Source organism: Atractosteus spatula, chromosome 3 (assembly GCF_055471065.1).
Source record: "Atractosteus spatula isolate fAtrSpa1 chromosome 3, fAtrSpa1.hap1, whole genome shotgun sequence".
Taxonomy (NCBI): domain Eukaryota; kingdom Metazoa; phylum Chordata; class Actinopteri; order Semionotiformes; family Lepisosteidae; genus Atractosteus; species Atractosteus spatula.
In genome coordinates this window covers 5,386,692-5,412,423 of record NC_142708.1, presented here as the reverse complement: position 1 = coordinate 5,412,423, position 25,732 = coordinate 5,386,692, and the positions used below count along the sequence as shown (strand labels likewise).

The 25,732-nt window shown below is 38.6% G+C and overlaps 1 protein-coding gene across 1 annotated transcript in view; it reads left to right on the top strand.

Moving 5' to 3' along the window:
• xrcc4 (X-ray repair complementing 4) overlaps positions 1-25,732 on the top strand; it is a 166,091-nt gene that overhangs the window by 81,402 nt on the left and 58,957 nt on the right. The window contains exons 4-6 of the mRNA XM_088911281.1: positions 2,586-2,752; positions 6,225-6,377; positions 10,744-10,859. Coding sequence (XP_088767407.1) covers positions 2,586-2,752; positions 6,225-6,377; positions 10,744-10,859 — 436 coding nt within the window. The remainder of the gene's footprint in view (positions 1-2,585; positions 2,753-6,224; positions 6,378-10,743; positions 10,860-25,732) is intronic.

The window sequence follows — 25,732 nt, the reverse complement described above, 5'->3', positions numbered from 1 at the left end:
AACCATATAGAGACAATAAGACTATACTGTACTTAAAATAAATATGAAACATTGTAGTGAAAAAGACCTTTGGGAAAATAGCTTCTGTGGCTAAGAGTGTATGTTTGCTGACCACAATGTCTGTAAAATAACTATCGTTTATGGATCATTTTGACCGAACAAGATGTTTATTTAACACAAAGTGGTTTTATAGGTTTTATGCACTGTACATTAAATACTGAAACTCATACTGGTTTCATTGACTGCCCGTAATATCATCTTGAACAGACTGAGTTACCAATATAAACATGGTGGATGATATTATAGACACTACAGTTATATATTAAAAACCCCTAATAAAACTGACTTAACTGTGCTGATTTCTGTTCTGCCTTTTTTTTTTACTAGAGCACTAGTGCCTTTGGACCCCAACTCTGATCAACAGACCACACTCTGTCTGTGTTGTCTATAGAGCAGCACCTGTCTTGATAATGAGAGAGCTATAGGGATTGTGGGGTTTTATTTATAAGTGGATGTACTTCAAAGGTTCAGGTCTTGCAAAGGGGAGTATTAGACAGATATAAAGAAATATACAATTGCATTTTAGTACATTTACAAAACCGTAATGTACAGTTCAGTGAGACACTTACTAAAAAATGTAATTGAGATTTTAAATGCTCCTTGACAAAAATAGCATTTTCAAATATTCACTCTTTGCAAAGTTTCCTAAGACTTAATTGTTGCCACCATGCAGTTCTTCACACTTGCCTTAAAGAAATTAAACATGTGTAATTATGTCATTTTCCTGAAACACGATGAAAGCCTTCAATTTGTAAGTTAAAGTCTGAGTGTGGAACCACACAGCTGGTACAAGCTGCTTATGCAAAAAAGCAGTACACACACATCATGTCATATACATTATGGCTGAGATTTCAGTTTCCTAGTCTTGAGCAGTGCACTGACTATACTGACTAGTCTTGAGCAGTGCACTGGCTATACGTTTTGTTATATTCCTCAGGTGTATAAAACACGAATTTGAGGGAGATTCTGTGGTTTAATTTCTCTAAAAACGAATGCCCCCCCCCAACTACACTGAATAGAATATTTAAGCACTTGCTGATACTGCTGGGCATGCCTTTTCTAAGATAATCTGGGTCTTAGGTTCTGAAATCCAAAGGGGTTTGCAGATGTCACTGTTTGGGCCTGTACAGCAATACAATACTCCCACTTTTTCCTTGACAATTTTGAAGGAAAAGAAGTCCAGGTGTCTTTTGCTAAATGGTTCTCATTGTAGAGAAATCTTGAAAGCTATCCAGTTCTGAATTGTCCAGCAAAAGTCTGTCTGGTTTGTAGTGATTGATTTGTTTCAAGAATGAGTTTGGCAACATGGGTAAAAGTTTAATCCTATGGTGCAGAAAAAAAAAGCATTGAAGTCAATGACAACATTGACCGACATTTAAATGAGTTTGTTATAAAGACTTAGTGATAAACAGCACAGCAGATGTGCTTTACATGTGAAAATTTCAAAATGTGCAAGCATTTGTGAAATAAATGTTTATCTATTTTAATCTGTTGGATCTTGTGCTGGTTTTAAAAATGTAGTGACTAATAGAAAAAAATGTGATTTGCGTGCATACTGTATGTCTGGCAGTCCAGAGCTGAGTGTCCAGGGAGTGACTTTGCCAGGCAACCAAGCCCTTGAGATACAGTATATACTGTACATCACTTTATCTCCCCGGTCCCCTTCCAGTGGAAGAAAATAAAAGACTGAGCTGATAACTCTTTCAGGGCCATTAGCCTCTAAGTGTTCCTGTGGGATCTGAGGTGTCCATGCCTTTATCTCTGTTGCGCTATTGTGAATATAGCTCTGCTGTAGATCAAAGGGTGGCCACAGCACTTATCCATGTCACTGTACAAGTGATGAAAAACAGCTTCCTGGATGCAAACACCATACTACACTGGAGAAACCCGGACACTTATGTGATAAAGGACAGCCCATCATTGGCATTTACACTTGCAAACCCATCTTCATCTCATTGAGGTGACATCATTTCAGGAGAACAAAGAAGGAGCAGGTGGCATTTGTGATGGACAAACCTTTTCCCTCATATTTTGTCTCATCAATGTAAAGTTAGGCAATACACCAGATACTGTACATAGAATAAGATACTGCATCATGATTTACTGTATTAAAATCCTTTATTTAACCATATAGGTAGGGACCGAATTCTCTTTCACAATCCTGACCTGGAGAGTTACCCATTTTACACTGTGCAACACATAATATGTTAACTGTATAGTACATTTTATAACATATAAATTTATAACGTTTTCATGAAATAAAATAAAGAATAAAGATGTTTTTATGAACATGGTATGAAACAAAATAAGGAAGTGAATCTAACGTACAACTCATACAGTGGTGTGCTGTGACATTTTATATTAAGAGATATTGGATTTGCCGTGAAGCCGACATTAAGATGCAAGTATGATGCAGTAACCATGTTCTGTGCCCTTGCTTTATGAGCCTTAGACCTTGTTTTCAGTCCAGGCCTATTTCCCAGGTGCAGCCGCACACAGTAACTCTTGTTTTTCTTCTCATCTAGTTTAAACTGGGATCAGTCGAGCTGCATGCTGTCTCAGAGCCCATTGAAGTTATTAAAGAGCTGATTAGCCATGGCCTGGAGCACAGCACTGAGCTGCAGGCCAGGAATCAACACCTGCAGGAGGAGAATGAGAAACTGAGACGTGAATGGGAGTATGTTACTGGAGAGTAAGTACGTTTCTATTAGAGTAAGAAAGGGTGTGCAAAATACCCTTAATCAGATGAATTCAATCATTATTATAGCTGCATGAATTGATTTTCCAACACGCGCAGATGCTTAATTGAAATTTTAAATGCAGATCTGACATGCATTGCTATTTATAGTAATAATAATTTACCAAGTGCAATAGTGTCATTGATGCCTGCCTCTTGATTTATTAATTGAAGACTTTTTTCTGAAGGTTCTGTTTTTCATAGTTATGTTCTGGTGAAGATGCTTAAGATGTTGATGACAAGCTGTATGTTGTGCATGTATCTGATATAACTATCTTTCAACTTTACAGGCCGGGCACAGTTGTTGGAGGATACGTTTTTTTCCTCGTTTCACTGCTGTTGGCCTGCAATGAGAAGTAAAGCTAGATCATAACCAATCATTCCTTCTCTAGGTTGCTCCACATTGTTTGTCTTCAGACCGGCACTAGTGCATCTTCAATAAAATCATCAAATCTTGATTTTCAGCATACTCGAGCACAACTGATACAAGACGGAATGAACGAGAAGAATTGAATTTAATCATAACAAATCGGCAAACGTTATAGATTTGTAAAATAAGACCCATTGCTTAAATAAGCATTGTTTCCTCCTTGAAAGATGTAGCTGTTACCACCTGCCCCCTTTATCCCAAATACTGTAGCTCTCTCCACACTCTTGAATTGGGAGTGTTGCGGATGGCTCTGTTTCTGAGCTGTTCTGAGGCAGTGTCATATAGCCTGTACACCTTCGTTGGAAAACAGACTACTTTTGTTTTCAGTGTGGGACGGAAGACATTGCACGAACAAGCCTTGTTGGACAAAAGTGTCTTTTGTGGCGAGCTAATTATCAGCATGTTACACTGCTCAAGTTGACGTGGGTCCCTCTGCAATACGTCTTGCAGTTGTAAAGCAGTCAGAATGATCTCACCCTCTGCTCAGTGTCTTTCTTCCGCAGCGTTCTGCAGCTCTCCCCTCACACTGTTTTTTACGGTATCCTTAGCTGCCGTCACATTCTTTCCAGCTTGCTCCAGCTGCTCGCTGTCTTCTGGGTGACCAGTTAAATCATGATTCGAGCCAGCGTCGAATCATCTCCTTCTCCTCCCAGTAAAGCTTCACTCTGGGACATGTTGTAGCTACAAGAACTCTTATTTCAGGACGATGACTTGCAGGGTCAGACGCTGAGCCACGCCACAGAAATCAGACAGGAGTGTAGCTTATGTCTGGCCAAAGACAAAAAAAAATGTTTAGGATGTTTGGGGGAACTGATGTAATTTGTTGAAAAGAAACTGTAACCTTTGAATTTGTCTGATTTCTTTTTAACAGGATCACATATGATGATTACCAGCGCTTGATTTCTTTTGATCTTTAACAAAGAAAAACACGCCCCCAAAAAAAGAACAAGCAAATTAATAAAATACACGTAATGCTGCATATTTTTGATTTGAGTACTGAACTTCTGTCTGCACACTTTGATAGGTCACACTTTGATTCAAATTTTGGAACATCCAAGCACTATGAATAAACTTCATTTCCATTCCATAACCTCAAGGAATGTTGAGAAAAGCTTTTGTAATTATGTTCCACCAAAAAAAAACAACATCTTGCCTAGAAAGGTCTACATACGGTACAGTGCCTTGAAAAAAATATTCAGACCCTTCTGCAGTTTTCAACTTTTGGTTCTTTAAAGCTTGCAGTCAAGATACTTTGAAGTGGCAATTGATATATATATATATTATAAACACAGTGTACCATACAGTATGACTCACATTCAAAGCAATCAACAAAAAGTAAATAGATAACTGATATAACAGAAAACTGGAAAAGTCATGATAGTCATGATTCAAACACTTTGCTAAGGCATACCTAAATTAAAGGTGCTCAAAATTGCCTTAACGAACCACACAATTAGTTGAGTGGCCTCTATTTGAGCCATATGATTTCAGAATAAATACATGTGTCTCTTCAAGGTGCTTAGGTCAAGCAAAGATTCTATGAAGACTTAAAGCCACTTTGGGACAGTTGTAGAAAAGGCACAGATCAGGAGAAGGCTAAGACACTGGATATCCCTTTGAGCACAGTGAAGTCAATTATTAAGAGAGTGGAAGATGTATCATAATGCCAAGACACTGCCTAGATCAGACTGTCCCTTCAAACTGAGCAGCCAGGTTAGGGGATACTTATTGCGAGGCCTGGAGCAACTTTGAAACAGCTGGAGTGTTCTGTGGCTGAGATGGGAGATAGTCACCACAAGTCAAGACTGGCCCATATGGCAGAATGGAATGAAAGAAACCATTAAAGAAAAACAAGTATCTCAAATCCTACACAGCGAATGTGGAGGAAGTTTACAACAAAGCATTTAAATTGGTCCGGCATATATGTGGCGATATTTGTTTTGTGGTCAGACAAACTGGGAACTTATTGGTTTTAATACAAAATTGTGAGTCTCATGAGAAATAACACTGTGGTCGCCATTTTGGTTGAGCAGGCACTGAGAAGATAGAAGATTGTCATGATATTTACCTCTCAAATGAAGCAAAGTACTGGCAAATATTGGAAAATCTGCTCCAGTCTGCTTAAGGCTGAAAACTGAGGCAAAAATTTACCTTTTAGAACGACAATGATCCAGAGCACAAGGCCAAAGCTTACACTGGAGTGGCTTAAGAATGAGAAAGGATTCACCCTTGAGTAGCCCAGAGACAGTCCTGACTTGGGCAACCAACAGATTTCAGTTTTTTGTTCCTAGTTTTAGCTGACGTTTACTATGATTTACTTTAATTTTAGAAATCATCAGTTTGAGCTTTCAGGTTTTGAATAAATGTTACATTTAAATTAAAAAAAAGTGTATGTACCATTTTGTAATTTCACAAAATTGTACATCCTAGAAAGGGTCTAAATATTGTACATTTAGGCACTGCACGTAAATTAAACCAGTTACCAGATTCTGCCTTGTCAATTTAAATGTCTTCGCCTTTTTTGCAGGTCAGTAAGTCTTTCACATTTGGTTGTTATCAATAGTAAAATGTCTAAAATAGACAGTATGATGAAAATTAATTTGTGTCCTTTTTTTAATTTTGAATGCCTTCCTTTCTTTGGCCTAGGTCATACTGTTAAAATAATAATTAAGGAAATAAAGTTTGTACTTTTTAATCAGAAACATTCGATTTAAATAAATATTTAATGAACAGCTTTAAATGGGCTATCAGGATGTGTTTAAGGTGTTTAAATACATTAACAATCTCGATGTCCTTAGACCATATGGAACTGATCAAACATTTGTCCTATGATGTTTTCACATGTGCACTTCGTTTGAAAGGTAGCAGGATGTTTGGGAACATGGGCCATTAACACAAGTTTCTGAACTATCCCTCTGAATCTCAGTTTCTGCACTGCATACCTGCATGAAGGGTTTTTGATGTCAGATTTTCACCCTCCTTGTTCTCTGTCTGCAGACTAGAGAAGTATGTCCAGGCCAAGGAGACGCTCGAGAGGGACCTGTACACCCGCTTTGCACTTGTCCTTAATGAGAAAAAGGCAAAGATAAGAAGCCTACAGCAGAAGTTAAATCACCTACAAGGGGATATGGAATCTGTGAAAGGGCAGAGGTAACCAGCAGAGTATTTTATACAGTACAGTATACACAGTGTTGTTATACTTTTCCTCTGAAGATCTCTGAAAAATAGACATTGCAGATAAACTGTAGTTACAGTATATATATACACTGTATACTGATGGAAAAAAGAAACGCAACACCTCCTCCTCCACACTCTGGCCCTCCCGTCTGCGTGGAACAGGCTGAAGAGTGACTCGTCCGTGAAGAGAATCTGATGCCACTGCTGACGAGTCCATCGCAGCCTCTGTCTGGCCCAAGCCAGTCGGGTGTGACGTCTAGGAGGTGTGAGCAGAGGGCCTCTGACAGGTCGCCTTGCTCTAAGGCCAGCAGCATGGAGCCACACTGTGGCAGATCTGAAACAATCTCTCAGATGGACCAGCCTGACTGGGCATCCCAGCCTTGTTTTAATTGTAATTATCTGCAGTGTTGAACAGCACGGTGGCGCAGTGGTTAGCATTGCAGCCTCACAGTGCTGAGGCCCTGGGTTCAATTCCAGACCTAGGGAAGCATCTGTGTGGAGTTTGTACTTGTGTCCTGTCTTCATTGTTGAAGCTGATATTCTGGCTTGTTTCAATAAATAACTGGTTGAGATCCTAGGATCAGTTTACTATAGGGCTAACTGGCAAGATGGGCTGAATGGTTCCTCTAGTCTATAACCTTTCTTAGATTTGCTGAGATTTGTAGCCCATATTGCCTTTACCTAATTGGCCTTTTCTGGAGCATGTATAACTCTGATATTAAAAATAACAGAGAAAATCACAAAGACAGAAAATTGACTACTTTTTTAGTTTCTGCATATCTTTGTCAGTCTGGTTTGAAACAAGCAATATTTTGAAACAAGCAAATTGCTTGACCCTTAGTGTGTTATTGCTATTTCTTTCTTTGTATGCTTACAGTATGCAATCCTTGATTCAATATCAATCAATCAATAAATCAACCAGTCTTTAATTACCTGAGCCATCCTTCACAACAGTTTGCCACTGAAAACTTTCAAACTTGTGTAGCAGTTGACATTACTGTGTAGTTAATCTGTTTAGGTAGCAGTGAAATAGTGGAGCAATGGTCAGGGCTGACTGCTGGTTTTACCCTTGAGAATCTTATGGCACTGGTTGGTAAACACACACAAATGTCAGTTGTATACTGTAAATTAGTAGCAAAATCTGTTGGTTTTTTTTGTTAGCAGAAAATATGATCGGCAGGGTGGAACACGGTGCAAATCCCTGTTTTACACAGATCCAGATTAGTTTTAAAGAATAAGATAAGATCACTTTATTAGCCATATACAATTTCTTGTATTAGGAATTTGTCTTTTTGCATACCCCAGCTTGCTCTCCATGAGACACACAGACAGGGAGAGAAGCTGGGGGTCAGAGCGCAGGGTCAGCCATTTATACGGCACCCCTGGAGCAGCTGGGGTTAAGGGCCTTGCTCAGGGGCCCAACAGAGTAGGATTCCTCTGCCGGCCACGGGATACGAACAGTCAACCTTCCAGCCACAGGCGCAGATCCTTAGCCACAGAGCCACCGCACCACAAATAAAGCATAGGGTACTCTTTCAATCTTATTCATTCTTAAAACTATGCCTGTTTGTTTTTATTGTTTATTTCTAAGAACAGAAACTTGAGAAAAAAAGCCAAAAAAGCAGAAAAGGAACGGATGTTTGATTGCCGTGTTTAAAGTTCCGAAATGTTGAAGCGCATGTGACTTTTGTTACTTTCCACTCTGACAATCCGTTATACCACTGACAAGGCATTTACCCCTTATGATGACCAAAATATTGTGTGGTTTTTGTACGGTTTTGATGGCTTATTACCCCTGTGAAACATCTGCTGTTTCTAAAAGGATGCCTCTTGTATTAGAGAAGCCAACAATGTAGGAGATTGCAGTCGCACATGAAGCAGGAAAGTACAATCTGTTAAAACTATAGCTGCCTTATGTATCATTGTGTTATGTATTTTTTTCTAAATAAACACTACGTATGGGGGACTCTTCCTTGTATTTACAAGGTCCAGCAGATCCCTTTTTGTGGCACGCATGTCCAGTGTTTTAAATGTGTGCTATCCACCGAATACTGAGCAAGATAAGCAGATATACAGCTATCAATTACTGTATATCTGTCAGTCAGTGGATCAGTAAATGGGGTTCTTCAGAAGTTAAAAAATGCTTTTAAAACAAACTGCTGCAGTTCTGAAGCAGTATCATTCTGATGTATTTTTGATAAGGTTTTTATTTTGTCTTAGCGGCAATATACAGTAGCTGTAGTAGATCTTTTTCCCAGAAACAGTTCTACAAGACCATTAGAAGGTTTACATCTTGAAGTCTCAGCCTTTTTTCTTTTCTTGTTTCATAAATATATGAGTCACATCCCCACCTCAGATTATTGCTCAAGAAATAAACAGATCATTAATCATCCTTGACTGAAATGTAGAATGCCCTGCAGTTGTGAACAAATTGACGTACTTTTTTAGCTGCAGGATAATTAGACCCATTTATTTCTATACAGTGGATGTATTGCCAGTTACCTCAAATATATACCGTAATTCTTCTTGAACAATCTCCTGCCATGCCATTTGCATTAATAATAATGTATTGCCTTTTTTCACTTAAGATCTTTGATAAAAAAATAGAATAGATGTTGCAAGCAGCTTTAGAGCTTCCAAGCCTAACTGCTAGCACTGACCAGCATGAATGAAAACTGTAATCTTACTGTGAACTCTAAGAATACCAAGAATCTAGGTTACATGCATCAGTTAATGGTGACCAATATGTATAAAAACCCTGCGAGATCTAGGTGGCATGCACCACTTAACTCAAGGTTGTCTGTGTAAGACATTTCCTTCACATTTGCGTGCGGCAATATCTTGCGCATACCTTTCACAGTACCACCACCAGGACATTTTCTAGTAAAGCAACGGCTTATTTAGGAAACTTAACAGCACATTCAGGTTGAGGGTACCCAGTATATAGAAAGCATCTTTATAAGTGGTCGGTTGTCATATTGGTTAATTAGTCACAAAATCTCAGTGACAGCAGTTGTGAAGAAAATGCAAAAAGAATGTAACATACAATTATGGTGAGTTGTAAACATACAACACAGGAAAGCTCACAAACAGGAGCTCATGTGGCTCATTTGATTTTGAGTAGCTATGTGATTCATGGATATTATTTAATAATATTGATCTTTTTTTTGTCACTAACTCTGCACAGTTTATTCTGTTTGTGCTTTAGAAGAAAATGACTGTCACGCAGTGGTTGTAAGTTAAAGGTAAACGTTAGAAATCCAAACCAGTGGAGAGCCAGTGAAAAAGTTTTCAGTTGGACCCCCAGAGATACAAAAAGTATCAGAGACACCATTGGAGACAATGGGAGTCTTGGTTTCCCTTGTAGTTAAATCGAGTTTCCAAGTATATTTTTTGGGGGAAACGAAAACTGTATATATTTTTGTTAAAACAGTATAAGCTGTCTTCTAGAAATATACCAAGAATCCTCTGGCTGAGTCTCATCTATGATGTTGACAGCTGAGTGAGTGTCTGCTGAGGTGGCTTGGCCGGCCAAGCAGCCTCAGTACGTTTGCCTGTGAGGTAGGACTTCAAAGTCCAGGACTTCCATTAAGGGCCGTAACTGAGAGGTTCAAGGTGAGAAAGGCAAGAGAGGAACCGCAGAACTGTCAAAGAGTGACTGTGCTGATAGCAGGGTGTTTCAGGCCAGAGCTGTCATGAAGCCAGGCAGGAAGAGAAGAGGAAAGCCAAGGAAGAAGTATGTCTAACTAGTAACTAGTAAAGTCCGGCCTATGGCGTAGCATAAGAGTGAGAAGGACCTATTTCAGCAGGAAGTGTGATCTGCTGGGCAGGAGCAGAGAAAGAGTTGAATAATGCTCTGCAGCACTGTTCTTGGACCAGATTAAGTGGGGAAAAAAAACAGTTTGTAAAGAGCAGAGCGCCATGGAATAATTTGGTGCAGAGAGAACTACAGCAAATCATATTTCGTATTGCAGCATTTTGCGATTGACTTCAAAGGGTTCCAGTCTGTGTACAGTATGTGTGGAAGGTTGCCTTCACCAGCTTTATTCTGTTTACAGAGTGGAGCCTTAGATTGTTTCTAGTTTCTGCTCCAAAGGCTGCTGTGGAAGGCTGGTTGCTACCTAATGAGACAGGCGGTGGGCTAAGTGGCCTGTTCTTGGTTGTAAATTTGTGCATCTTGTTATGAAATCCTGGCTGACATGAAAATATAACGATCTTTGTTTAGTTAAAATTATGACCCTGCAGGTAAATGAGTTACCCATTACCCCTGAGCCACACAGTCTTCAGTCTACATTGATCAGGCGGGTGGCTGAATGCTCTCTATGTCTTTACTGTCTAGAAGAGACACTGCCGCGGTTGAAAGCAAAAATCCCGAAGAGCCAGATTATGAGGGGACCACGGATGAAGAAAATGAAGAGAACAATGCTTGTTCCCAATCTTCAGCATCAGCCAGGGGTAAGATAAAAGGCCTTTGTCCTTTCCAGGGAAAATTATGACCAGATATTGTATGTAAGGGTGGACTGCAACAGAGCCAAACCAGAATTAATCATTTCCTTATGAACAAGCTTCTCATTACTCAACAAAATTACAAACAGCAGTTTACTTAGGGGCTTTCAGAAAAAAAATCTGAGCCGTTTCTTAAATCCTCCTAAAAAAAAAGATAAATACGTTTCTTGTACTAGTGTATAAACTGTTAAGATTTTTAATGATTCAGTTAAGTTCACAAAAGAACATTGAGCATTTGTTATGGCTTACAGGGAATCTGTTATGAAAGTTTAGTACATGGGGATTGCAATACAGTTTGGAGACCAACCAAAACCAAAGATTCTGTTTAAGGTGATACAAAATTAGATTCTGTTGCCATCTATAGCCTACAGTATATAGAAAATGAGCATTCTTATTTTTGTACATATGAACCTTGACTATAAAAGAATATTGTGAACACTTTACCATGTAGTTTGTTCTTTTTTTATTTTGCTAGCTGGGTGGTTGCATTCTAGCTGTGCCAACCAGAAAATGAGGTTTAACATCTGCCCATTAGACCAATATACTGTACCACAGGAGGACTTTTCTAAGCAATATTTTAGTTGCTATTATGCTATCAACTTAAAATGGTATGGAGACTTACTCAGTACATCCAATTTAAGAGATTTGTTTTACATGTTATTTGCTTTTCTTCGTGGTGAAACACAGAGATGGCTGATTGTTGTTTTTTTTTCTTATAATGAGTTTTTCGTTTCTTATTCTGTGTCTTCCAGTTGACGCCTCACCATCTAAACCACAACTTTATTCTTTTGAAGGTTATTTATCCAATCCAGTCAACCTAATGATGTTCACATTGGCGACATTTAGTTATTTAATCAGTTTGATTGTTTGCCTTGTTCTGTAGTGGAGCAAACCTTAAAAAAAATGTTTCCTGAAAACCTACAGTGTGCACCACATTTCGCAACCCGGAGCTTTCTAAAAATATATTTTAGTTAAAGGTAGTAAGTGAATAAGGTTTAGAAAACTAAGTTAAGAACCACCTTCTCCCACTTGGTTTTTAACATTTGATTTTTGATAATTGCCATAATTTCAACCTGTTGAAGTTGTTCTAATAAAAGTCCTGAGAAAGCCCATCCCTGAGTAGCAAATTTTAGCAAAGAAATGGTGCACAGCATTTCAAAGGGAAGAAAGGTCTTCCTCTGTTTCATTGCTTCAGGAGGGGAATATGTATAATTATATGGTAATTGTGGCTTGCCTTATTGCTACTTTGAGAGTCTCCCTGGGTTTTTGTGGGTCAATCTTTTGACTTTTGCCTGAAAACAGGCTGGATGCTCTTGGCATTTCAGTGCTGTGCGCTGGTTGCCTGTTCTTTTTCTGCCCCACGGGTGAAGATGTAAAACCACAACCCCATCTGGTTGGTACGTGCTCTAGGTCCCCCTGGTACTTTTCCAAAGAGCAGCAGAGGCTCTGCACCCTCTGGCCGCAGTTTAATTGCTCTGCTCAGCCTGGAGACACAGACACCCCTGCAGGACGACGGCCACACTGCTGTCTTACAGTACTTCTCCAGGTCTGCTGCCTGTCCTCTTTGGCTGATTCTGGGGGGGCTGTTTCTGCTTTCCTCCCGACCGATCTGTTGAAATCCCTCCCTGTTTTGCCCAACCTGTTATTTTTAAAAAAAAAAGAGGAAACGTCTTTAATATCTTTTTCATCCCCTATTTCTCCTATGCTTTTCTCTTTCAACACTGTTATTCTCGCTGTTACTAATAATTTAATTCATTTGGCAGACATGTTTTACAAAGTAGTTTACAGAGATTAAGAGGCCAGACTGCATCAACAACAACTCTGCTGCAGAGCCAGGTACAGAAGGGCCTGTTTTACACGTCATACAGTGAGATTGATTTACATATTCAGGGTGATGTATCCTTGTGGTAACGATTCCATTTTCAGTTCAAACAGTACTATCACTCTACCTGTAAGTCTACTCACTGTGTATCTTTATCCCTGAGTAGCAAATCTTAGCAAAGACATGGTGCAAATGTCTTTTAAATATTTGGAGAGTGAACATTTCATCATCTAAATTTGTTTTTCGTTATTTATGTGTGGTTATGGAATGAACATGAATTGGCAGAATTCAATGACAGATTTAAGGATCTGTTATACTTTTTTAAAACTATTTATTATAAGAATCTATTTTTTTTTTTAGCTAATTCATTTTTTGTCCAATTTAACTTTTATGCCAAAATATAACGAGATTTTACACCTGGAACAAAAAAAAACTGCCATATGTTGTACGTCTTGCTCTCCTGTAAAGTTTGTGTTTTTTAAATGTTTAAATGAGCTGCACCTTCATAGAACTCCAGATGGGCCAGATGTTGAATGTCTCCAGATGCTTAGAGAAGTTGTATATTTGGTTGTAATGCAAGGACCCAGGTTTATACTACAGTATGTGGTTGCAATTCACCCTGCTTGGTGAACTTTAAGGTTGGTACATTTATGAAGTAGTCATGTACTGTATATTTGTATTTATACGTACAGTATGTGCCTACGCTTACTGTACGACAACTTTGTGTGCTACGTATTTTCCTTTAATACATTATGTCAGCTATCAGTGATAATGTTTCTAAAAGTATAAGGATTCCTATAATCAGCCCTAAATGAGTTTATTTCCCAGTAAGCTTAGTTTTGTGGGTTCAGCCGCAAAACCTTCCTGTGAAATATTAGCTCATCAGTTGATATTTTAATGTGTGGCCTTATGATGGGGATGTGGCCCTATCACAATCGTGTCCGTTGAGGTGTCCATACCCTGCGTAGTGACGTTGTTCCTGACAAAATAAAGGGGGCGTGTGCACGACTCTTCGGCTTTCCTCCTGCGTCTCCTGTTGTCTGTTTGTCTCTGTAGTTCTGGGAGGGAGCTTGTCTGTCACTTGATGAGACAGAAAGGCCGTCATTTCTACCAGTGATCTGGGAATGAGGAAATTAAGCTAAGTGGCAGTAATATTAGGTTTAGGAAAGGGGGGGATGCGTTTATTCCAAGCAAAGAAGTGTCTAAACGCTTGCCGCTGGTAAGATTTTTCAAGTGATGGACAAAGACTGCATCTACGGAGAGGAGTTCTGTCGCTGAGTGTGTCCCTGGCTGCTGTTTCTCTTGCCAGTGTTTCATCAAAACCCAGGCCTCCGTGAGTGATAAAATCTTCATTGACCGTACAGTGGAAATACTTTCTGCTCTAAGTGTAAGCCTTTTTCAGACAGAAGGGAAAAGGCTGGGAGAGGTGTAGAAATTGCATTTAACTGAGAGCTGCTCCTTCTTGAAAATCCTGAAGTTGCATAAAGCTTAAATAATTGGAACTTTAAGTATATGGTTTCTGTTTCTGAAAAAAAAAGCACCAAGGTAACTTAACCCCAGCATTTGCAGTAACTTAATTTTAAAAGATAAGTCAGTTTTTTTTAAACTTTTTGTTTCGTTTAAGGGTAGTATTATTCATGAATGAGTTGGATTTATTTATTCATTCTCTGAATCTCTAGATAAAGGCTAGATGTAAACTTGTGCATATTGTTCTCCTAAGGTACATTCACGAGAACGTTAACATTTTCTCTGGCGAACGTGAGGGCAACAAAGATTTGTTGTGGTTTAACCATGTAGAGGCTCTGCTCTAAATAGCATAGGCTGTATTATCAGGTTAATGTAACGAGGAGGTAAAGTTTAATTATTTGTATAGCTCAGAGTGAAGAACAATTAGAATTCAAGTCTTGCTAAGTTGTTTTGTCTTACTATTAAAAAACATCTAATAGCATTGTTATTTTTCCATCTAAGAATGAGACAAGGAGCTATTTCATATGAATACTGAATGTATGAGTTACAAACTATGAGTAGAATTACAGTATATGAGTGAACATACAGTACTGTAAAATAGAAGCTGTGAAATAGAGAATGGGTTACAAAATCCGGGAGGCCATTCAGCACCTTTCTAAATGGTTACTAAGCAATGATCAGTCCTTGAAAACCGTCCAGCTGTTTGTTCCCAGAGCATTAAAGGCAACATTGTGATAATGCAGTTTGATCCAGACTCCCAGCACTTCTAATGCCAAGACATGCCTCATATTTTCGGTAATAAACGCCTGGGCTCTTAACTTCCACTTGACTCCTTTGATTTATTAGTAAGCTTGTAATTGCCTTTTGGACAGACTTTTTATGCCACCTTTTTATTTTAATCCTTAATATCTAAGAGGATTTTGAAACCTTGAATCATGCCCTCGTGTATATACTAAAGAAACATACAGTAGTGCACTTTGTTTAACATTAAATTGAGATGATGAAATATTCTGGTGTGCTGTATCTGAGTTCCCAGGTCAGCACTATCCTTTTTGGAAATCTAGTTAATAGACGTGAACACAAGAACCTGCACAGTTTTTATTATTTTGTTTGTGCTCTTTTAACTTTGATGTTCTTTGCAGTGTTTTTGTAATCTTAAGCATGGCCTTTCTGGTTGTGTATTTTACTTTTGAGCGTCTCAGTATGATTTTCTGAGATTCAGACTTTCTCACTACCTGTCTGCCTTTCTCCCTGATGCCTGATACTACTGTGGACGGCTGTGAGGGTTCTGCTGTAATCTGTGTTCTGCCTCCCTGTTGTTGTGTCTGTGTGTTGGCCACCAGCCATATCACTCTGCAACTCACAACTGGCAAACCACTGAAGCTCAGCAGGTGTGAGCCTGGCCAGTACCTGGATGGAAGACCTCCTGGGAAAAACTAAGGTTGCTGCTGGAAGAGGTGTTAGTGGGGCCAGCAGGGGGCACTCACCCTGCGGTCCATGTGGGTCCTAATGCTCCAGTATAGTGACGGGGACACTGTACTGTAACAAGGCGCCATCCTTTGGATGAGACATTAAACCGAGGTCCTGACTCTCTGTGGTCAGAAAAATCCCAAGGCGTTTCTTGAAAAGAGTAGGGGTGTTACCCTGGCATCCTGGCCAAATTTCCTATTGGTCCTTACCAATCATGGCTTCTTAATAATCCCCATTTACGAATTGGCTTCATCACTCTGCTCTCCTCCCCACTGAGAGCTGGTGTGTGGTGAGCGTTCTGGCGCACTATGGCTGCCGTCGCATCATCCAGGTGGGGCTGCACACTGGTGGTGGTGGAGGGGAGTCCCCATTACCTGTAAAGTGCTTTGAGTGGATTGTCCAGAATAATAATTGCTTACACTTATAAAGTGCTTTTCTGGACACTCCACTCAAAGCGCTTTACAGGTAGTGGGGACTCCCCTCCACCACCACCAATGTGCAGCATCCACCTGAAGATACAGTATATGAAGAATTCTACAGTATATGAAATTATATAACGGTCTATCACTATGAATACAACGGTGTCTTATTTGCTTGCTCTGTCTGTCAACAACAGAAAAATTTGCCTTTATACCTTTACTTTATTTGTGTTAATCAAGTTAAGAGTAGGGTAGCACTTTACCTTCTGGGGTATCTTTTTATGGCCCAAATTCTGGGCTCGTGCTATCCAAAACCAGTCTGTATCAGTGTGCAGTATAATACCTGTCCTCTGTATATTGCACTGGCTCCCTATACAGTGGATTTCAATAGACTCCTGCTTGCCTGTAACGGTTACTTGTCCAGGTTACTGTTTTACCAGGTTACTCAGAACAAACTTTTATTTGCAGTGGCAATCTGAAGATTCATTTATATAAAGTATATACACTGCAGGTACTTGTGTTTAGTGCTTTGGTCAGGGGTGCAACAGCGGTATTCTACTCTGGATTTGAATATACAATTCTTCCAGCCAGAGTCCAGAGCCATTGCCTCTATTCCACACTGCTGCTGCATTTAACACAGACCATAGCACATTTTAGTGAAGGATTTTCAGTGTGGGGTGTGTACATGTCTTAAGCAAAATTTTTTAACCACCAGTGTCTTCCACAGCCAGTTATTACATCATGTTAGGGAACAAATATGACAGAACCTTTTTTTATACATTTAAAAAAATAATATTATTATTATTTTGCATATATTTCACATTTAAGGCAAAAATAAAACCATTATCATTCTCAAAGGATTATATTATATAGCTGTTTGGTTATTTTTGTTAAAATATAGACTGAAAGATAAATAACGTAATCCTGAACCATGAAAAAGAAAAACAACTACATTGAACACCTTTGATGAGAAGCTTATGCGTTTTAGTCGTTTGCTTATCTACAAGATCATGGCTATCTGAGGGAAATAAAGTGAACTCCTAATGACTGCAGTAAAACGCTCTTTAATTAGTGGGCTTATGTATGAAACTTGCAACAGCTAAAGTAAAACTTTTGCCCTTGCAGCTTATCTCACAAGAGCTGTGATCTGAAGCCAGGGGTCAAGGCATGTAATTACATTTCCCTTCAGACTGCTGCAGCTGACCTCTGGAACACTGGGAGAAGACCAGAGGTGGTGTTCAGAGTAGGAGGCAGACAGAATCTTTTATCCATGACGATGATGGTGTTCCAGCCAGCTAGCTGCCTGACGTCAGTCCTCCACGCACACTCCGTATCTCTGAAGGGGTTTCAGACGTGTTCATGAAAGCATGTGTGGTTAAAAGGGCCAGTGCTTCCCCTGTTAGCTGACATCTCCAACAATGGCATTGTCCCCGGATGGCTTGATCAATAAAATGACTGGGATCAGTTTGAAATCCTGGTAAAACCAAGCCTTTCATGAGCAAGGATTTCTAGTGGAGTAAAACAATTAAAAAGAAGAAAGAAGAATACATAAAAGAATAAAAAGAGTAATATAAACTATATATATATATGTTTTCTTGTATACCACTAAACTGACCAGAAACTTTATGGTCAATGGCTTAAAGGTACATTACCACGGTAGTTGTGTTGATCATCAGGTTCAAATTTATTAATGAAAAGCTCAGAAGCTCCTGCTGCCCTTTGTTTTCTCAAAAGAGCCATCTTTTTTAGGGTTCCTTCACACTAATGTCATATTTATTCAACTGGAGCCCAGTGAGACCTAGAAGTATCGTATTATACTCGGGTTGGGAGTAACGTGTTAACTGTTGAGTTAAAATACTGATCGGCTGTTGTAATGTCAGAGCACAGTCTTAGATTCTGTTTAGATTCCGGTGCCTTTTTGCAACAGGGCAGTGTTTGTTGCTAAACAGTATAAACACTATCGTCCATTATTTAATAGAAGAAATCAGTGAAGACCACTTGCTCTTTTGCCAGTATTAAAATACTTACAGTGATAACCCTATTTGCAAGACAAGATCTTGTCTAGTCTTTCTGTTAATTAATCTGATGCCCAGCATGGAATGGGACTGAGTCACTGTGCTATTCTTTCATGTTTGGTAGGTTTAAAATAAAATAAAAAATTACATTTCAACACATAGTTGAGAATTAAAATTAAACCAAATTTAAAAGTGGTTATGATATAAAATAGTATATTGAAGGGACAATAAGTGAAACCCCACTAAAATGTGCTTGTTTTTTGAAAAACGTATTGGAATGGGGCTGTGCAGAGCAGAATGGAAATCATGCTATAATTAGTTCCTTGAAACACCCTGGGCTGCCCAAGTGAGATCCATATGGGAGTGTTTCTTAAGTGTATCTGGGAACCAAGGTAATATCTAGTAACTCTTACTCTCCAGGGCTTCCACAAATGACCAGCTTTTGTTTGCTTTGGCGTAGCTGAGTACCGCTGCAACAATAGGTTATTTTATGCTCAGTTACAGTGTTTAGAAACAAGATGATTCTGTTATGCCAGAAAGCTAGAAGTGAGACCTGCAGTACTGTAGGTATATTCAAACCACAAAAACTGACTCCATATCGGTACTGGGTACATTGTGTAAGGAAGGAAGTTAAGCAAGTAAGCAAGGAGTAAGTCAGTCTTTTCACTGCTTGAGTTTGGAAAAGCTTTGGCTCATTTTCATTGATTATATTAGGTTGTGATTGATGGCTGGCAAAGGAGGAAAGCCGAGCAGGTTTCCAAGTTTTAATGTTGTTTTGCAACCCTGAACGTGAGTCACAGTCCCCACTGCTGAATCTGTGTCAAAAGACAAAGAGGCAGGGGTGCAAAGGAATGTTTATTCATGGTTACATGTGGATGTAGAACAAATACAGCCCTATTGCTCGACTCCATTCCTTGGAAGAAAAATAGTAGGACAAAGAAAGTCCACTTGAATTGCGTTTTCAACAGCAGGTGTGGAACATCACAGATTCATGTGTCGAAACACCTGAATTGAGAGTATGTTGGTTTGACATCTGTGATCTCTGTACATTACAGGTATCTCAGCGTACTGACCACTGGTAGGTAAGTGAAGCAGGCCAGTCTCAAGGATGAAAGTCATGTGAGCTGGGCGGGAACAAGTAATAGGTTTACTCCATGCTGAAAAGAGAAGAAAGAAAACCCAACGTTTCGGCTGTGGAGCCTTCTTCGGGTGTGAGAAGGGCAGGGCAGACAGCAAATATTAAATAGCATAGGAGGACACCAGCCGGGAGAGTGGAGGAGGTGGGTGGCAGAGAGGCCACTCAGGTGGTGCGAAGTGGGGAGAGGTGAAGAGAGGGATGAAGTCGAAACCTGCATGTGAATAGAGAAGATTACACTAAATGTGAGCTGTGCGTCAGCTAAGAAGAAGGAGAAAGAATCAATCAAAGCACAGGGTAAACTGATCTAACCCAGGTTCAGATCAGAAGCAGTTATAGATGGGCACTTACTGGCAGCTCCCACAGTGGAGAAAAAATTCTAAAGGAACTTATCTGTTGTTAATTTGAACAATATCTCCTTATTGTAAAATCTGGTGCTGCAGCATGAAGTGACTAACGCAGTTTCTTGAGAATTGTTCCAGTTCTAGTTTTGGCAGTATAATTTGGCAGGGGCTTAGTTTTTGGGTTTTTTTAGAAAATGGCTCTCTTGGCTCTCACGTGATAATCCCTGATTTTTCACAGTCTTTAAATGAATTGAACTTTTATTAAGACATGCGAAGGCTGAATGTGTCTGCTTATGTGTTGGGGCTCATACATTGGTTTGTGTGTTGCTTGTCAATTTAAAACGGCTCATTTGTATGTTTCCACATTGGAAGTGATAATACAAGTGCCGTTGCTTAGAGAAGACAAAACTCTACAGATGGGGAAGATACTTCAGAAACTGTGTATGTACAAGTTATGCAAAAGCTAACTCTCAAAAGTCTAACAATATGAGTCTATTGCAGACCTCAAACAGGAATAATTTACTCTATAATTTCAGGAAAGGGGAAACAGTACAGATGGAGGACTTCAACTTCCATAGACACATTGACAAAATCTAATAGGGAGTTTGAAGACCAAAACTGCAGTAGTGGAAATGATAAATGACTTATTTTGAACCCAAATTATTAAAGCAGCACCAAAAGGTGGTGCCTATATTGAACTAGTTTTTCAAATACTGATGACAAAAGGTGGATGCTGCACACTGGTGGTGGTGGAGGGGATCCCAATTACCTGTAAAGCGCTTTGAGTGGAGTGTCCAGAAAAGCGCCATATAAGTGTAAGCAATTATTATTATTAAAAGAGTATCATAGTTGTTGTTTTAAACTGTTTCAGGTGAATTATAAAATAAAAAGCAATAATTTTAGAAAGCAGAATATAAGGAATTAGGCAAGGTTTAATATCTGTAAACAGGTCTAATAAACAAGGAATTAGTAGAAAAACATGGTGGGCCTTCAGAAGTTATTGGTAAAATTAGAAATTAGGAACATGTTTGTAAAAACAAAAGCCCTTTATAGAATATATAAACCTTCGTGACTGAAGGAAAAAGAAAAGTACAGTGAGCTGCAAATGGTAGTCAAAGGGATATTAGCAAAGTCTTTTTAAAAATACAGCTCATAAACCCATAACCTTAATTGCAGATAGAAGGTGTGTTAAAAAGTACCACTGGGCGAATTTATACTACAGTAGTATATAGAAAAGCAACATACCCTAGGCTGATGATAGTTTCTGTTCAATTTTTGAAGGATCTTGTTCTAACAAAAAAGAACTTTGTTGCTAATAAGAAAAAAATCTTAGTTACTGGTATTAGCATCTGTGAGAATTAACAAATATACTGGGTCGTGTGCTACTGTATGCATCTTAAATGAACGGTGTTGTGTGTATGTGTACACCCTTAAAGGAGCACTCTCAACATGCATGTGGAGCAAAGGTACTTACTGTACCACTGATTGAAAAAGTGCAAATCATATGGCCCTCTAAGTGAAATTAAACTAAACCATAGAACAACAGGGTCAGTCTGATTGCTCTATCCGTTTCCTTCAGTAATGGTGAACATATAGGTCATTGTTCATGTACTGAAATAGTATGATTTTGAAAGAATATATCTTGTTAAAATAGTTGCTTTGATTTCTTTGAACAGATAATAGTAGCATGTGATAGAAGTAAAGCTTATGATGTGGTAGATTTACATTTCTGCACAGCCTTTGATAAGGTTATGCATGAAGCATTCGGTCTTTAATTGACAGCTGTGGAAATCCAAGATAATGTATGTGCATAGTGTGATGACTGTGATAGTGAGGAGAGAGAGCTTAAATTGGACAAAGATAATGAGTAGGATACCACAGGGACTTGTTGTATACCCTGTGCTCTTCCTGATTTACATCAATTTGCATGATCTAGATTCCAGTAAAGATAGTGAAGATTTGTAGATGACAGAAAGATGACTGACACATACCATAGAAACAGAAAAGAAGTTTAAAATAATCAGATACCATTACAGTGTGTGGTGACTCCTGGCAAATCTAATCTGATTTAGATATAGATAGACAAATATTTACACAACAGCAAGAACTGTACATGAGAGGTGCTGATTTTAAATCAGTTTACAAAAGGATTTAGGTGTTTATGTGAATGCGTCAGCATGTTCATCCAGTCAGATGATTAAAAAACACTGAGAAGTGAAAGTACGTAGTGAAAGTGAAGAAATGTAATCAATGGTTGTTAAAGTTAGGGATACACTAGAATGATCCCATTTTGAATATTGTGTCGTGGTTTTGAACTCCCAGTCCCAGAGAGCACATTGCTGCTCTGGAATCTGTCCCCAGATACTCAGAAAGACAGTTCCTAACCTTAAAGGTATATCCTTGCAGGTTTAAGGATCTGAATCTCTTTATCCTGGGAGAGAGTAGACTGAGACTATTATTTGAAATCCTGAAAGAGACAGGGTGAAGACCACTTTTGAAACAAGGGTCTGAGGATGCACTTGCTAGCTAAGATAAACATTTAGGACTGAGAACAGGGGCCTTCTTTACCCAGAATGTTGTGGGTGTCAGAAAATTACTCATCCGTCTAGTTCAAGCAGCTTCCTAAATGAGAAAGAAGAATAGATCGGATTGGTCTTCTCTTGTTTGTATCCTTTCTTAGTTGTTAATTAAGCCCTAGTAACAATTATTATAAACACTTTGTTTCCAAGGTGTAATTCCAAAAGGAGAAACTCTGTTTCAATTTTTGGAATATGTGTTAAAGTACCTCCTGCTTTCAGTAGTGCATTTTGGCCATGTTTTCAAATGTTTATTGCAGGGAAAAATAATAAACGTGCTTTTTTAACTACAATACTAGTTCAGTAATATTTAGTTACAGTATCCAACGTCAGTGGGAGTGATGGATCTTTTTTCAGGAAAAATAATTCAATTGTAACTGATTACAAAAGTGCTTTCACCAAAGTATGTCAGCCTTTAGAATCTGACATCAAGAAAAAGATCACCTTTGTTTAATAACCTACTTGAGTTTGTTTCACTAATGCAGACACATTACTTCATATTTAATGTGTAGATTTTGGACTGAGGCACAACCAATGACTCATGAATTTAATGTAATGTAATGTCTTGCTCACAAAACTATACCTATAGCCAATATTTTCTATACTTACTGTGAAAATAATTATTTTGAATTTTGTCTAAACTCAGAGGGCTTGTAAGGACAGATGTCTGTATGCCACACAATCAGATGAGATATAATCAAGATATTATGACCTACATCTACTGTATATTCATTCTTTCACCATTTGAACTAGGGCTGGGATCTTGTGACAAAGCATAAAAAACAGAAGTCTCCACCTGCTTAAGTGAACGTGGAAAGATCAGGTCAAGCTCTCTGCAGCTGATAGTTTTACTACTATGGATGCACTGACTCAGAACTCTTTAGGTCAAGCTCATTAGTAATTATTATAAAAGGTTACTGTATATACTGTAGAAATAAAGCAGACCAATGGTCTGCGATTTTCAGCGATTAAAATTTGTGTGACATTTGCCAGTGTCCTCTCACAAAGTCGATAAGTGTGTATCTCTTTGTAATTGTGTACAACTGTAACCTCTAAGATATCCTGTTGCTGTAAAAGTAAAACAAATCCATCAATTATCAGAAAGCCACTTGGTAAGGATCTCTGGAGTCAGTCACAAAGACACTGGGCACACGATGGGACCCACTTCGAACAAGATAGGGACAAATCAGAGACAGCAGTTGGGCCAGCTAGTCTTTGGATGGTGGGAGTGAATGGGCACACCTGGAGAAAACCCAGCAAACACTGGTAGAACACACACACTTTTTAAAATGAGGATAAAAACACACATTGTAAAAATGTGTAAAAAATACAATTGTTGCCATGGCTCATAATAAAGTTCCTATATGTTGACTATGTTTTGTGCTGTTTCTAAGAATCTCTATTGAGCCTTCAGATTTCCCACTCTGAACTCTGAACGATAGTGGTGGTAATGCAGAGAGTAGAACAAACATTGCAGTAGAGCATCAGAGCTCTTTATTCATGATACAGCACTAGCAGAGTGAAGCAGCAGAGGGGTCTATTGACATGTGTACATGTACATTGGAGTTCTTTTTCATGCTGCAAGAACATAACAATGCAACAGTTCAACACTACAACATAACAACGCATGCCTTCTGTGCCTGAAATCTGGGAGGTACAGCAAAACTTATAAGAGATTTAGAGGATGATGGTAGAGGGGATCCCAGTAACATGATTCAGAATGAATACTGAATAAGTGCTGCATGTAATGAATTAATTGATTGGTTGATTGATTAATTAATTTTGTCTCTAACAATGATAGTCAGCTTAGGAACTGACTGGATTTATCAGTATTACCAAATTTATTTTTGAAACAGTAGCATATAGAAATGTTTGTTTTATGTGCTACATGAGACTTTCCTTTCTCCCCTTCTGTTGTTTTTTTCTCAAGTTATAGGGAAGGTCCCTAGTTCCTTGTGGAGGTCAGACCAATCCCATTGCAAATTCAGTCTGTTTAAATTATTGAATATGATACTTCAGGCCAATAACTTAACTTAAAAATAACTTGAAATCTCATTAATCATGAGTGTCAGACCCAAAAAAGTAGACAGAATCTCCCATTTTAACACTTAATTGTGCACATCTGTATTACATCCTTCTAAGACAGCATACAGTTCTTCTTAAAACACACTGAAAAGGAACACATTGGTAAGAAAAAATTATAAATTGTTCACAGGCAAAACATTCCATTGTTATTCCTAATGGGAAGGTAGATTATCCCTTACAATTAATAAAGTACAAAGTATGCAGCAAAAGTTCATTTAAACAAACCTGTAAGTTAACAATGCTCCATCAGTTTTGAAGTACTTTTTTACTATTTTTTTTCTAATAGCGTAAAATAATTTGATTGATTTGGCTGCACCATGAGCTTCAAATATAGCTTCTTAGATTTATTAAAGGAAGAATCCTTTCCCCCCCTTATACAGATACAAAATAATTGACCCACTGAAGGAGTCTTAAGACGTTGCCATGGTTTTCGATGTGTTTGTAGTAGGCAGTGTAATATAGCAACAGTATATGTGTATACAACTGTGCATGTTTGCTTGTTAAATGTAAATAAAATTGAAGGAATGGCTGTTTGCAACATAGGGACAAATTCCTTGTGCATTCTGTGTTGATAGTCGTAAAGTATCACTCTATCTCTGACTGTATACAGTATACTAATGCTTTTAACAAGGGCACCGTGTACTGAAGTACTTAAGGCAAGCAATGATTTCTTGCTTGCTTTAGGGCAGTTTCATCTGGTTTGCAGAGGCTGTACCTTTGTGAATGAGAAAGCAGTCTCTGCTGTGTTAAAGGAGTTAATGCCCAAGCTGTTTTCTATACTGTCTGCCTAAGGTAGTGATTCTTGCTTGTCATTATGGGAATGTATCCCTCCTGGCATTTTGTGTCTCCAGTTCCAATTACTGAAACAGGTAGAACTGAGGAATTAATAAGGGCTTCTAGGACTTGCAGGGGATTCCAATTTATTCAGATGTATTCATGTTATCAATAATGAAATTTAAAACAATCCATTTTATTCAACTAATCTGAAAATCCCTATTCATGATCATGTTTGTTAATATTCCATTTTATTTTCTTTGCTAACGTTGGATAATAAAAATGATTTGTTTTTTTTGTTTTTTTTTGGCAATGTATTCCTAATTTTATGCGCTGCAACTCGCTCTCACATCTAAACAGCAGCTGTTGGACCGCCATGCAGGGCCAGGCAATGACAGATTGCTTAACAAGGCAAGACTGAAAAGTAATTACTTTTATCATTTCAATCTAAGCAAGCCCTGCAAGAACAAACCTGGAGGATCCAATGGCCTATGCTTAATTAACTTACTTAAAACAAATACCTGCACTAATTTCTGAAAGATTAACAGCAGTCCTAAGCATACAGTACATACCTCCCCCACCCCGGTGAGTAGATTTCCTCAAGCTGGTGCCTTTTAGTTTTCTCTGAGTGGAACGGCACAGGAAAGACAGGGTACAGTATATTTTCAGAATAAAAAGAACTAGACCAGAAGGCGTAAGAAGACATACTTCTAAA